Source organism: Ochotona princeps, chromosome X, assembly GCF_030435755.1.
Source record: "Ochotona princeps isolate mOchPri1 chromosome X, mOchPri1.hap1, whole genome shotgun sequence".
Lineage (NCBI taxonomy): Eukaryota > Metazoa > Chordata > Mammalia > Lagomorpha > Ochotonidae > Ochotona > Ochotona princeps.
In genome coordinates this window covers 65,828,886-65,844,058 of record NC_080865.1, presented here as the reverse complement: position 1 = coordinate 65,844,058, position 15,173 = coordinate 65,828,886, and the positions used below count along the sequence as shown (strand labels likewise).

General features: G+C 40.6%; 1 protein-coding gene across 5 annotated transcripts in view; it reads right to left on the bottom strand.

The window, feature by feature from the left end:
• Nucleotides 1–57: 57 nt before the first annotated feature.
• The window catches only part of CSTF2 (cleavage stimulation factor subunit 2), a 30,750-nt gene continuing 15,634 nt past the window's right edge, over nt 58–15,173 (bottom strand). For 2 of the 5 annotated variants that reach the window (XM_058658411.1, XM_004590127.3), the window contains 6 exons: nt 13,265–13,406; nt 12,480–12,655; nt 11,905–12,194; nt 7,452–7,562; nt 6,707–6,832; nt 58–2,741 (listed from right to left, as the gene is read on the bottom strand). In XM_058658411.1, the coding sequence (XP_058514394.1) occupies nt 6,710–6,832; nt 7,452–7,562; nt 11,905–12,194; nt 12,480–12,655; nt 13,265–13,406 (842 nt within the window). In that variant the 3' untranslated portion in view covers nt 58–2,741; nt 6,707–6,709. Of the gene's footprint in view, nt 2,742–6,209; nt 6,229–6,704; nt 6,833–7,451; nt 7,563–11,904; nt 12,195–12,479; nt 12,656–13,264; nt 13,407–13,785; nt 13,867–14,050; nt 14,117–15,173 lie in introns of those variants that run through there. The other 3 variants (XM_058658414.1, XM_058658412.1, XM_058658413.1) reach the window with 3 other exon arrangements.

Genomic DNA, 15,173 nt, shown 5'->3' with positions numbered 1-15,173 from the left:
TGGTCTTTGGTTATCACCCCACCCTCCTACCCTCATAGAAGATTTCTAAGTAGGGTGACTTTTTAAATAAAAATTTATTGAATGACAAAACATAAACATAAATAAACAATGAGCATAAAATTATCAAGAACTCTAACCCCACATAATATCAACTACACATATTCTGTTACATTTAACATAATCTTATCCAGTGTGAACAGCAATTTATGCTTTAATCCTGCTTGTCAAAAACTGAAGGATTTTCTTCTTTGCTTAGTGAATGAGTCTTTTGTTATATTTCTGGGCTCTTCATTTGGGAAAGAAATTCCTGAAAGTATGTAAATTGTAATTGAAATTCTATTATAATTGAAAAGTGAGCTATCTTGTCAGCTTCCATTATTCTGCTGAAAATAACTGAGGGAAAAAAAAAAACCTTAAACTGCATCTTAGGATGACTTATTTGTTTAACACAAAGGCTCTTTATCACTGTTTTTATTAAAAGGATTTATTAATGTCTAGTTTAAAAATAAAGACTTTACAATTTCAATAGCTTTTTTTGGCTTCATCAAATGACATCAGCAAAATTTGTTCATCTTATGCTTTCTATTTCTGTCATCTATCTAACCTTAGCCTACAATTAGCACATGTGCGCTCTGGGATATTAGTAGTCACCACGAATGACTAGGAGGAAAGAAGCCTCAGGCCCTCAAAAGAAGGGAAAAAACTCTGCATTTCAGTATACCCAGAGTTCAACACACTATAGACTTTCAATAACGTACCCAGTGAATTAGCATTACAGCATCAATTTTTCTACCATCAACTGGCCAAGAATGAACAAATGATTGTTACTAATTATTCAGGAAGGATTAGTGAGATTGGTGTTTCAGTCATTAGTCTGAACACAATAAAGGCAGCCCATGGACCCATAGTAGTTAACTGTTTTATTACACCAGTAAGACACTGATAGGTGCTTCTGTAGGGATAGACTGGGATACTACTGCTGTTTCTGATTTGTTCACTTGAATCCCAGTTACCTAAATTAAGTTTAATGTGTCTTTGAGAAAACATATAATGGAACCTTGAAAATGCAGTTTCTGTTAGAGAACTATTGATCAAATAATCTCATCTTGAAGGCCTTTGAATCTGGAATGCTAGTTAGTGTTCCCTGAAATGTATGAGTTCCTAACGAGAAAGGCTTTATTCTGTTCTCAATGTCTAAATATACCAACACTTCAGTATGTTGCCAAAATTAACATATGAAGGTCCTCCTGATATTCATGGAAGTAAACACAAGAGATAATGAAAATAATAAACTCTATGCATCACTGTCATCCAAGCTGAACTGGGGATGTGTAGGATAGCCAGAAAGCTCCTCAGCTGTTTCAGCACATTTTCTTCACCAGGTTAATAAGAAATAGCTTACTCAGCACATTTCTATTGTAAATGATTTTGTATCAGAATAGAAAATCCCTCCATTTCAATGTCTATCAGGCTGATTATCTTTGCATTCTGCTGCTTGACATGTAAAGCAATATGCTATTACACTCTCTAAGTCTTCACAGGTTTTTAATACACCTGACCATAATCCTAGCCCCGTGGGAAGGATTCTGAGAATACAAATAGAATCAAAAGTAGTTCCAATAGAACTTCACTAAGGATTAAGGCAACTTATAACCTCTTGAGGTTGGCCTGATGGAGAGAAACTATGTTTCTCCTTAATGCCACTATGAGAGAGAATAGGCAGATGACCCCATGTTAGAGCACTGATTATATTCAGAAATATCTGCAAGAAAAGAAGCAAGGGCAGACCTCACAGGCAACCTGAATACTTGTTCTCTACATTTGGTCTTGAGAATAATGCAAAAGTTTCAGGGCTTTCTGTTTAAATTCCCAGAATAAATCTGGTTTATAACATAGGGCAGCAGGTTAGTGATTTCCTGAAAGATAGGATGAAACATATTTTGCTCACTTGACTTTTTTTTAAACCTCAAACATGTGATAGCTAAGTTTTTAAACTTTACAAGTTGACTGCCATACTGAAGTTACACAATGAGAATTTCAACAGTGTCCTCTATTGATACACTCAGACCAGTGCCAACACAATCTTTGTCTTAATTCTGAATTATGCATGTTCAGATCTGCTATTGACAAAAAAAATGCATTTTGATATTTTGATTTTTCTAAGCACACTGCTGTGCTAGACTCTTTGCTTCGCTGGCCTTGTAATTGTTTTATAGCTCCAAGCATGTGCTATTTTCTACCAGAAGACTTGTGAGTTTGACAAAGTTTCCAAAGGCAGAAGCCTTATTATTCTTGCTGGAAGCAAATTAAGCAAATACTAATAAATTCAAGAAAGCCTTGCTTCTGAGAAATTCTCAAGTATTATCAAGAAGAATGAATGGTTAACCTAAAGAGCAAGCGACAACACAATCTCAAATTACAATGCTGAAGGAAGGGCAGAAAACACATCTAAGGTTTTACCCTTGGTGTTGAGCTGCTTAAACCCAAAAAAGGTCATGTGTATCAATCTGCAGTGTACTAAAACGGTGTTGATAGTTTATTTCAAGTCACAGAAAAGTTACAAACTGAGACAACAAAATGGAACAGTTTTTTTTTTTTTTTCTGAGAGAAGGTGATGGAAATCCTCCACCTGGCACCAACAAGTCAGTCAAGAATTAGGATGCTGAAGTCATCTTTTTTGCAACATTTCAACAAAGTAGGGAAGTAATTTCCAGATTATGTTGCCAGGTAGCTTTGAAAACCTGAAAGAAAAAGTTGGAAGATACATATCAGAAGTGGGCACAAAGTTCTCTTCCCCAAACATCAGGAAGAAAGTTAAAAGACTTGGGGAAAGGAAGGTCATAATCAACTCAAATCATCAGGAGTTTCTAAGGTACTGTCTCCTGCTTCCTACATCCCAGAGCCATCATTGCTTGCAACAGGGTTTCTGGAGGTAGGGGGGCTGTCCTACGGGCACAGGAGGCCCAGTAACATCTCTGGTCTCTAAGACACTGAATGCCAATGGCATACCGTATCTTCTAAAGTCATGGTAACTAAAAAATGTTTCCAGACACTTCTAAATGTCCCACTTAGCACTGATCTCTGATGGTGATGGTACAGAAGTCTGTCCATGATGGCAGAGAATGATCATCACGAACCAGGTATAGGACACAGAAAGTGCCAACACTTTGGCCACAGTATGAACAAATATTAACACAAACAGTAAAATTTCACCCACATAAAATTACATGATTATACTCATACATACATGCATGTACAATTTACTGTAGGTTTAAAAAATGGTGAAGATATCCCTTGGGATGCCCACTTTCTAATATCACAGTGCATGGATTCAAGTTCCAGCTCTGATTGCAATTCCACCTCCCTGCTAATGCGCACCCTAGGAGAAAGCAGCAATGACTCAAGTGGTTGAGTACCTGCCACCCACATGGGAGACCTAGATTGAATTAACTTGGTTGCTGTGGACATTTGAAGAGTAAACCAGTGGAGGGAGGATCACTTTCTGTGTGGATGTCTCTTCACCTTTTAAATAAATTAAGAATTTTAAAAAAAATATGGCAAAAACTAAACAGGATCTGTAGTCTAACAATAAAATACCAATACCAATATTTCTTGGTTTTGTACTACATAAAATAAAAAAGGATCATACTACAGCTGTTTAGGAAGTTATTACTGGGGGCACAGCATAGCAGCCTACTAGCTAAAGTCTTAGCCTTGAACGCGCCGGAATCCCATATGGGTGCTGGTTCTAATCCAAGTGGCCCAGTTTCCCATGCAGCTCCCTGCTTGTGGCCTGGGAAAGCAGTCAAGGACGGCCCAAAGCCTTGGGACCCTGCACCTGAGTGGGAGATCTGGAAGAAGATGCTCCTGGCTCCTGGCTTTGGATGAGCTCAGCTCTGGCCGTTGTGGCCGTTTGGGGAGTGAATCAATGGATGGAAGATCTTCCTCTCTGTATCTCCACATCTCTGTATATCTGACTTTCCAATAAAAATTAAAAATAATAATCTTTTTAAAAAAGATGTTACCACTAGGTAAACGGTACATGGGGCTATTTTTCAACTTCCTTTGAGTCTATGATTATTTCAAAAGATATAAAAGCAGGAACAAATTTTTGTCTTATAATTAGTATGCAAGGTTTTAAGTTAGATATAAGCAAAAAAAGAATACCCTGAAATATTTCTATGTTCACTATCCAAAAATAGCAATTTTCTCACATTGAAGGGAATACTTTCTCTGGCATACATCAATTAGAAAACATTTCTCTGAATATAACAGATAGTCTATGCTTTTGTTACTTAAGTTTTAAAATGATTTTATTTATTTTTATTCAAAAGGCAGATTTTTTACAGAGGACAAAGAGGCTTTCCACCTGATGGTTTAATCCCCAGATAGCTACCAGGGCCATAGCTGAACTGATCCAAAACTGGGAGCCAGGAGTTAACTCAGGGTCTCCCGCATGGATGCTAGCCTCTATGCTTTTATTTATTTTTTTAAATGCTGTGTGTATTTGGAATAAAATGCTAAAGTACCAGTCAGAGCAAAAGCCTAGATGGGCATCCATCTATGATAGCTTCCCATACAGATATGATGCATATTTGAGCATAGGTGTTTTGAAGACATCACAAAGACTAAAATACCAACATACTGGGGTGGGCATTCGACCTAGTAGTTAACATGGCCATGTCCCACATCAGAGTAAGAAAGATTTAGGACTTTGCCTGGGGCTCCTGATTTCAGCTTCCTGTTAATGCAGACTCTGAGGAAGTGGTGGTGGCTCAAGTAGCTGCAATCCTAAGGGATATGCGGATTGAATTCCTGGCCAGCCATTGCAGGCATTTGGGGATCTGAATCAGCAGATGGGAGCTCTCTTGCTCCTTCTCAAATAAGTAGTTATTTTTTTCAAATAACAATCATATACTGTAACACTGCTAATTATATATACACGAGTTCCTGTTTACGTAATATGAGTTATGATAACATGCATGGGAATAATACAGATAGAGTTAAAAAGTAGACATCCAAAATAGGATATTTCAGCTGATAGAAGGGCAATGTGCATTTATAACTGTTTTAGGGGTGACAATGTGGCACTGAGAATTAAACCACTGCCTGTGATGACAGTGTCCCCCATGGGCACTAGTAACGGCTGCAATTACTCCTTCAGATATGGCTCTCTCCTAATGCACCCGGGGAGGCAGTGAAGAGAGTAACAAGTATTTGGGCCCCTGCACCTATGTGGGAGACCCAGCTGAAGCACCCAGCTTCTGGTTTTGTGGCTTGTGATGCCAGCATCCCATATAGGAGCACCTGTCCTGGTTGTTCTACTTCTGATTTAGCCCATGCTAGTGTGCATGGGAAAACAGCAGAAGACGGCCCAAGTACTTGGGCCACTGTAACTAATGCAGGGGTCGAGAATGGAGTTCTAGTTTCCTAATTTCAATCTGGCCGTTATGACCATTTGGGGAGTAAATCAGTGGATGGATGATCCCTTTCTGTCACTCTTCCTTCAAAACACAATACAATACAATAAATACAGAGTGTACAATCAAATAAAGTCAAACAACTTTTTAAAATTAAATATTTTTCTTTTTTAAAGTTATTTTTACGTGAGAGGCATATTTACAGAGAGAGAATTTCCATTTGCTCATTCATTCCCCAGATGGCTACAACAGCCACAGCTGAGCTGATCCAAAGTCAGGAGCTAGAAGCCAGAAACCCAAAGACTTGAGCCAGCTGCTTTCCCAGGCCATACACAGGGAACTGGATGGGAAGTGGAGCAGCCTGGGATTGAACTGGTGCCCACATGGGATGCCAGCACTGCCAGCTGAGGGTTAGCTTACTAAACCACTATGCTGGTCTCACAACATTTTATGAGGTAGATTATCTGGGGATCCTTTTTACCTGACTGATAAATGAGACATAGGATTCATTTCAGCAATCTTCAAGCAGATGGTGGGGCTGCTGTCGTGGTGCAACATGTTAAGCCACGGACTATAATACTGACATTCTATGTGGGAGTGCTGCTCGGCTTCTCACTCAGCTTCCTGCTAATGTGCCTGGGAAGGCGAAAGAAGAAAGTGCTTGGACTCCCGCCATTCATGTGAGAGACCTGGACTGAGTTCCTGGCTTCTGACTTGAACTTGATCCAACCCCGGCTGCTGTGGCCAACTGGGGAATGAAGTAGTAGCTGGAAAACCTCTCTGTCTCTTCCTCTCTCTCTCTCTGTCACTCTGCTTTTTAAATAGAGTAAATCTTTTTAAAAAAAATACTAAAAGCTCAAATATTTGTATTTTATTGAAATGCTGTATATTTTTCCATTTTCAAGGGACATCTGGACTCAAGCAACACAAGTGATTCTGCAATGACACACTCCAAACTACTTTTTGAAGTCTGTGATTGCAGAAGCAAGGGTTTTCTGCTCTTACATTTCTCATTTCTACATCTGATTCATTTTGTTAATCTCATCATATACTAGTTCTACCATTAGGAAATATTAAGAAAGATTGCAAGCATTCAACAACTGAACAAATGCTCTCTAGTCTTAGCCTGTCCCTCTAGATGGTGACCTACAGTCTGCAGGGAAAAGACAGTTTAGCTAAGAGAAGGGAAGGCCTCACAGAGAACAATCTTTTTGGTTAAGGTCAAGTACATATACTCAAGGTAACAAACAGAGCTGGTATGATTCGGGGGAGCCCATCCTACTGACCTTTTAAGGCGCTCCAGTGGATTTCTGGATTTGTTCCTTCAAAATTAGGATACTCTGCCTTTGCTCTGGAGGCAGCATGGCAATCTGGTCTGCAGTCAGCTGAAGAACCTGCATGATCAAAGCAGCCTGTGCAAAAGGAAAGGCGGCAGTGAGCTTGAACGATGGCCGTGAAAAAGAAAACTCCCAACACCACCAGCTTCTGTCCAAAGAGCTACCTTAGTGGAGGATGAAGCAAACTGGAAAAAAGAAGGATATTTCTGACATAGAAAACAAATAACAGTCTCCCCCTCTCCCAAAAAAAAAACCTGGTCAGAAAAGGCACAATGAAAACAACAGGTATAAGACTAGATGACTCAAAATAGACCTCTTCGTAAACTCAAAGTTCCCACGGGCCCTGCATTTCTTCAGTTTCAGATCCTGTTTTGAAAGTCTCTCCATTGTACAAGTGTTAGCCTATAAGGTATGAACTCACCACAATGATCACATGTGAAAACAGAAAAAGAAGAAAGAGGTTTGGATTTTCAGGTCCATATGGCTTATAGAAGAAAATCACTCTCAACAGATGACTCTGAAATTCAAGATAAACTGCCATGGGCAACAATATTATATGACAGTTCTAACACAACAGTAATCACCACCTCCATGAGGACTTTGAGGACCCAGAATTGCCATACAGTAACTGTGAAAAGGGGAATCAAAATAATGAATTGTGTATGTATGGTAGCCGTTAGTCACTATCGTTTACCTTCTCATGATCCTGTGGAGTGACTTGGTTCTGCCCAGGACTAAAGGCACCAGGCTGGCTTCCACCCTGCAGACTTCCTCCTTGCAACCCTGCTCCCTGCATGACTGGGACCTAAATGCAAAAAGGGAAGACATTTTTGGAACTCCTAACATCTTGAGAACTTGAACCCAGAGACGGCAGTAAGAAAAATTATGAACTCCAGATGGGTATGAATTTGAGAATGCACACTAATGATTCCGAATGTCATTTTCTATTGTTAGCAATGGTAGAAGAGAGGGGTTAGTCAGAGATTAACTAGCAAGTTAGACATACTGTTAACAAAGCTTTAGTGTCATCAATAAATATCACACGCTATGATTGCATGCCATTTAATCTAGCAAAATTTAGCCAAATAAGCACAGGAGAAGACAGAATACCACCTTGGAAAGGAGTGCTTAGTGGAAACACAACACAAGGCAACAGATATGTGTGTTGATCTACCAGGGAAGCTACATTCACAGAGTTACTGCCTAGTTCAATTTTATCCCAAAGATTCTTATCCCGTTAGGAAGGCAGAAATAATCACATGTCAGAGACAGGAATGAGATGGAAAGGCCCCTGGGGAAAAGGTTGCTATTAGTCCTACATTTGCGTGTCATAGCTTTCAACAGAAGATATTCCATGCTTCTTGCTTAATATACACCCAAAATACAAGGCTACTCCAAAACGTTTGTGGAAAAGTGGAATTAGGGCCTGAGACGGTGGCTCAATAGCTAAATTGCAAGCACCTAGATCCTATATGGGCAATGGTTTGTGTCCCAGTTATTCCATTTTCAATCCACCTCCCTGCTTGTGGCCTGGGAAAGCAGCAGGGGACAGTCCAAAGCCTTGGGACCCTGCACCCATGTGGGAGACCTGGAAGAGGCGCGCCTGGCTCCTAGTTCCTGGCTCCTGGCTTTGGATTGGCTCAGCTCTGGCCACTGCAGGCCATTTGAGGAGTGAACCAGCAGATGGAAGATCTATCTCTCTTTCTCTCTGTAAATCTGATCTGTTTTTCTAATAAAATAAGTAAATCTTTTCTTTAAAAAAAATAGTGTAATTAAAAGTAATGTTGGGATGGACCCAGCACAGTAGCCTAGTGGCTAAAGTCCTCAACTTGCATGTACCTCGATCCCATAATGGGGCCGGTTCGTGTCCAGGATACCCTACTTCCCATCTAGCTCCCTGCTTGTAGCCTGGGAAAGCAACAGAGGATGGCTCAGGGCCTTGGCACCCTGCACCCACGTGGGAGATCCAGAAGGAACTCCTGGCTCCTTGGCTTTGGACTGGCTAAGCCCTGGCCATTACAACTACTTGGGGGAATGAACCAGAGGATGGAGGATCTTTCTCTCTCTCCTCTCTGTGGATGATTTTCCAAAAAGAAAGAAAGAAGGAAAAGAAAAGAAAAGAAAAGAAAAGAAAAGAAAAGAAAAGAAAAGAAAAGAAAAGAAAGAAAGAAGTGTGGGGGCCAGCAGTGTAGTACAATGGGTTGAGCCGCTGCCTGTGAGGCCAACATCCCCTATAGGCACCATTTGAGTTCTACCCTCTACACTTCCAATTCAGCTCCCTGCTAATGTTCTCAAGAAAGTAGCAAGATGGCTCAAGTGCTTGGGTGGTCACACCTTCATGGGAAAGCCAGATGAAGCTCTGGGCTCCTGGTGAGGCCTGGCTTAGCCAAGCTGTTGGCAGTCATTTGAGGGGCGGATGTAAAGATGGAAGAACTGTGTCTTTCTCTCTATCTGTAACTCGGCCTTTCAAAAAGATACTTATAAAAAAAAAGCAGCATGCATTTTCTATTGAATTTTCTGACATACCTGCGTATGACTACTCACATAAAAGTGCAGTTAAATCATCTAAGCTCTTCAGTAAGTTGAACCCTTTGTACAACTGCTAGAACCCAGGAAAAGGCTTCTGAGTACCTAGCAGAATTGTGAGATCATTCCACAAAGAGTTTATACTCACACCCAAGCATTCATCCAGAACTTAGGTACTCTGACTAAATACAAATATTCAATGAACATGTTACTTGCTTCTCCAGCAGATTAGAAGCAGCAAAGCATAAAAGAAATGTTGCCAAACATCTATTAGGATCAGATAATATGACAGCAACGTGAAGGCAAAAGCCTGACAGTGAAACAGAGCAGAAACCAAACAGGAGACAGATTATGTTTTATACTATAGCATATATAGGAATGGAGCTATTTAATGATGATCCTGAATAATAAAAGAAATAATTTTTGTATCTTAAGACAGGAAGTAAAAATGCACTTGATAAATATTTTTTCATTAAAATAGTTCAAAGGCTTGACAGAATAGTTCTATCATCTGGAACATTCATTCACATGCATGAACTAATTTGCAAAGACAATGGGTCTTTGAAGCATTGTACAGCTTTGTACAGAGTGCTAGAATATTATCACTGTTCTCTTTAAATTAATATTGAATTCAGAGACTGCACTGAACCCTCACACTCTTAAGGATCTGAGATACCTGTAAGATTTTTTAATATTACTAACATTCTTATTTGAAATATTACAATGTGATCTAACCACTCAATAACGGCTATTTTGTTTCTAGAAGTGGATGTTCTTCTCACATAGGTGCAGGAAAGAGTGATCATACCTCATGGTTCATCTGAGGTGATCTCAGGTTTTGTTTTTGCCCAGAGCAAACTATTAACAGCACTCTAAAATATACTTCTTTCTTTGGATGGCAAGTATAATTATTGTGTGCCAACTAAAAAATAAATAAAATTCTGAATTATGGCCATCTTATTAAGTAAGAAAAAAAGAAAGGTATGAGACAATGAAAAGGGAAAAAGAACACTTGTATTTGTTAGAAAGATACACAAAAATTCTAATAAAAGCCTTTATCTACAGGACCCTGGGGGGCAGGAGGAATGCCATAGTGCAGACAGGTATAAGATAATGTGATTCTTACTAAAAATGTTTAAAAAGATCCGAAAATAAAGCTGTCTTTTGCTGTCTCCACCTCAGATCTGCTCACCTTGCTAGATGACTCTATTCATGAAAACTACATAAATCTAATGGTACTGAATAATGATTCAATGACTAGCAAAGAAACTAGAGCAAGATATGCAGAAATGGTCTTCCCATTATTATTTTCTATGTCGTTATCCACAGAATTAGCAGCAGGAATCTGGTAGAATGTAAGCGCCATGTGAACAGGGACTTTGTTCACACTGCTGTTGTCTCCACTATCTAGATCTTGTTTGGTATGCAATAGATGCTAACTAACCAATTGTTGAATGAGTGAATGCATGCAAACAAAAATTCCATTATGAAGTTACTGACTACAGAGGCACAATAAAAATCAAGGTCCATGTACACATTTTAAAAATAGTTATACATATCAGAAAAATCATGTGTTTACTTCAAGGAGTATGTGGATATATACCCCCCCACACACACACACACAAGCGTGTAAGGTAACAAGACAGCAGCAGTGGAAAAACGGTGGGTTCCATTCCTTGCCCTGTTACGTTTCAGCTATGTGAATCTGATCAAGTCACCTGATTCTTGGGCCTCGGTTTCCAAGCCTGTAAAAGGAGGGAACTGGATGACTGACATGTTCCACTCCAATCTAGCTTTGACATCGCCCTCCTCTTGCTCACACACAAATAGGGAAGACATATAAACGTGAAGATGTAAGAGACAAGTACACAGAGGAGAGAGGAAAAAGGAGAAAAGGGGCTAGAGAGAAATGAAGGCGTTAGCATGTAAAAATTCAGGGAAAATACACACGCAAACCACCTTCCCACAGCCAACGAGAGATAAGGAGAGGGGAGATGGCAACTAGAGACCATTCTAAACACACAGTTGGGGAGAACCAATGGAGAGAAGACTTCAGTTCCACAGCTTTAAAAGGGTACTCCATCAGGAAATACCTTTTCATTCCCTTGTTCACTTAGGCTGTGTGAGACAATAAGTTAATAAAACACATCTCTGAAATCTTACAGTTATCTGAATGACCACAAATAGTTCTTCATATGCTCTAACCTGGGGGTTCTCAGAGTCATTTGGGGAAGGCTTTGTAAACTACCCAAGCTGACAGCCTAATGATAGATTCTAACAAGCCTGCAGATGAGATGCAGGCAAGTCTATTTTGGAAGAAGCCTTGTATATGACACTGGTTTGTATCCCAATGAAGAGTGTCCCATAACCCCTTCATTTCAAAGAGGTCTGCTCTGAATGTAAATAGCAACTGATATTATAGGATAAAGCTGTTCTTTGGCATCACAATCCTAGTGGCCAGAAAAACCATTATCCTAAGGAACACAGAAAATAAAGGGAGATCCTTCCATCTCTAGTAATCTCAGAAAGAGTTCAAGTCACAACACAGTAACAGACTCAACAATCAATTCCTGAATACAGCAAGATTCCACACAACTGCTAGAAATGAACATTACACATACCTGTCTACCTCCCTGAGGGCCAACTGCCATATTCATTGGATTGGGACCTTGGATTCCACCAGGTAGAGGTCCTCTAGGGCCAGGCACTGGGCCTCTGGGATCCATGCCTCTGGGCTCCATCCCTCTGACTTCCATGGCACGGGCCTCCATGGCACGGGCCTCCATAGCGCGAGCCTCCATGGCACGAGCCTCCATAGCACGGGCTTCCATTGCTCTGGCATCTAATCCTCTTGCCTCCATGGCTCGAGCCTCCATACTTCGTGCATCCATTCCTCGTGGATCTCGTCCACCTGGAAATAAATTTGTAAGACAACTTCTGTGGAGCTACTCACTTATATTACAAGAACTAGCAAGGTAAGAGACATAGCAATCTATTTTTGCTGCATTTCCCCTCAGCTGTGAGACTGTCTCTCAGTTTCTCAGATTTGTACATAAGCATTAAAGATGCTTGATGACCCTTACAGCTCCCTCCCTGTCCCAGCATTGTCTCTCTCTCCCAGTTTACAGTCAAAGACAGCTAAGCTCACTATCAACTTAAGACTACCGATTACTTTTGAGATGAGGTCTCTCCTTACCTCTGCCATCCAATGGTGGACCCCTCTGATCTAGCATAGGTCCTCTTGGCTCGGCCATTAGAGGTCTAGGCTCAGCTAGAGGCCCTCCCCTCATCTCATGTGGGGGTGGTCCACGGCTTTCATGGCCAGGGACATGGTGCATGGGTGGACCCTGATGAGGTGGTCCCAGGTAACCTCTAGAGATGAAAAGAAATATTATATAGAAGCTATAGAGATATGTATCTATTTATTACAGAATTTGATAATTGGTAGCACTCATAATTAGGGAAGAATTAATGGACAGTCATTATATGAAAAGAAACACGGGTTCTGGATTCAGAACGCATGGGTTCAAAACTAGCTCCCATCATTTGCTAGCTGTGTGATCTTAGGCACACTTGCTTAACTTCTCTAGGCTCCCAGTTTCTGACCTATAAAACAGGACTAATATTAACCAGCTTTTAGAAAGGTCATTCTGTGGGTTTGAGATAATTAAAGAAAAGTCCTCCAAGCAAAGTCAAAGATATAATCCATGTTTAATGTAAGCTATTGCTATTGATATTGTTATCACCAACACATTTTCCCTGTCTAGATATGAATACTAGGATTTCCAACTTCTGAAAATATATAGTAGCCATGGTTAGTTGGAAAGGATGTCTGCCTTAAGAGAAGTGCTTGGTGTTAGACAGTGACCATGAATTTTATCTTTTGAAGTAGGCAACTGTTACAACTTGTACAGAAAGACTGTTCTCAAGACAAAGGAAAATCCTGATTTTCCAACTGTTTCCTTCTGTGTTTGTACTTACCTAGGCTCTACGTCTCCAGTGACAGAAAGTAAAGTGCCTCCTCGTGGGTCATTCGGAGCATCTCCCAAAAGACCTCGAGGAGTTGGAACATTGGCAGGCAAAGATCCTCGCTGCAGAGCTGCTCTGGGGTCTTGCATCGGCACTGACAGGGAAACAAATGGAGAGTTACTGCTGTGAAGGACACATAAAGAAACCAGAGGTGACTCTATACGCCACTGACAATGTAATTCAGACACCTTAGACCGGGGGACAACGCACCACAGCAGAATCCTCTTGTAGCTCAAGAACAGAAGTAGAGTGTTGGCAGAATCTGTGACATGTCAGAAGTATGGATGGAATTATATAGAGAGCAAACTGGGGAACAACCTGCCAAGGTCAAGCACTGCAACCTGAAGAACCTTAGGTTCCTGTGTTTCCTTCTCATCAGTCTTAGTTCAAGCATCACAGTTACAAATGAGAGGTAGGGTCTTGGCATAAGCAAATACTGCTATGGTTCTACAAGAATCTGCTGTCTCCTCAACCTGTTGTTGTTCCACCCAAGCCTCCTGACACCAGGAGGGAGGGAGTACAGCCGTGGACAGACACCAATATCATCCATGGTCCCTGCTGTAGGTGAAAAGGTCAATCTTAAGCTTGTGACCACAGTAGGAAAAAATACATCCCAACCCCCCCACCCCAAACACTACTCTTTTGAGTTCTGAATGCAAGAATGACTGCCAGACAACTCTTTTTATCTCACAGTCCCACCCTGAACACCACAAGCAAAAGGAAACCCGCAGATACAATGGGTACCTTGAACTCGCTCAATTGATGCAGGCCCGGTGGGTCCCACGGGCGAGTGCTGTAGGGTTCCTAGGTGAGCAGTAAGTTCAAAAGGAGAAAAAGTAGATACTTAAAACAGCTTGCACTCAGACACACACACACACATGGAAACTGGAGATGTATACGAGGAAGTTAACAAGCCAAGGGTCCATGAGCTTCCCACCAGCTACAAAATCTTCCTAAAGCACACAAGCTTTATTGGGTACCCGAAAGTGTCCCACTTTTCACCACACAGCTTCCTAAAGGGAAACATGCAGGACTGTACTTATCTGGCAGGAATAACCAGCCATTCTCCATTTTTACCCCTACAACCACGTCTTCCCCTTAATGTCCTGATGATGCTATTAAAACACGCACACACATACACACAAAATATACAAAGGGTACTTTGAATGTCTAGTTAAAGAAAGAAAAAATGAATATATATTCAGAAGTAAAACATGAAAAAAATTACACTGAATCTGGAAGCGAGATTTATTCTGGAGAGAGCGTAAAAATTCATTATCCAAAAAGTATTGAAATGGGAAATGTATGAACTGATTTTCAGATGATATTACTCCACAAGTACTTTGCCATAACCATTGTTTTCTTAACACATAGCATGACCACAGCAAACAAAAAAGTAATGTGGTAAAGGCACCTGCAATATACAAAGATGGTTAGAAAGCAAGAAGTATGTTCTCAAGTCCCTCATTGTCTCTTTTCACCATTTTACATGCAGAAAAGAAACATGAGATTACAGAAAAGGAAGAGAAATTGGGTGCAAATGAAAAGATGTTATTCTTCTGCTAGGTACTGAAGGAAATCATAAAAGAAATTTCACCATACTTCTGTCTCTTCATGAAGACACCCTTCACATACCTTCACCATATGGATAATTTTCCTTTGTTAATTTTAGACCAGAAAAGTGAGCTACGGCAGGAACAAAAGATGTCTTCTGGAAATATGTGTTATACACTACAGTTTCATTGACGAATGGCTAGCTTGGGAAGACACAGAAGCATGACCGAAGCCTTAATTCTTTCTTGCTACTACAAAAACACTCTGGGGTACACAGACAACCGTTTGTTAGCGGGGATGGCCCACA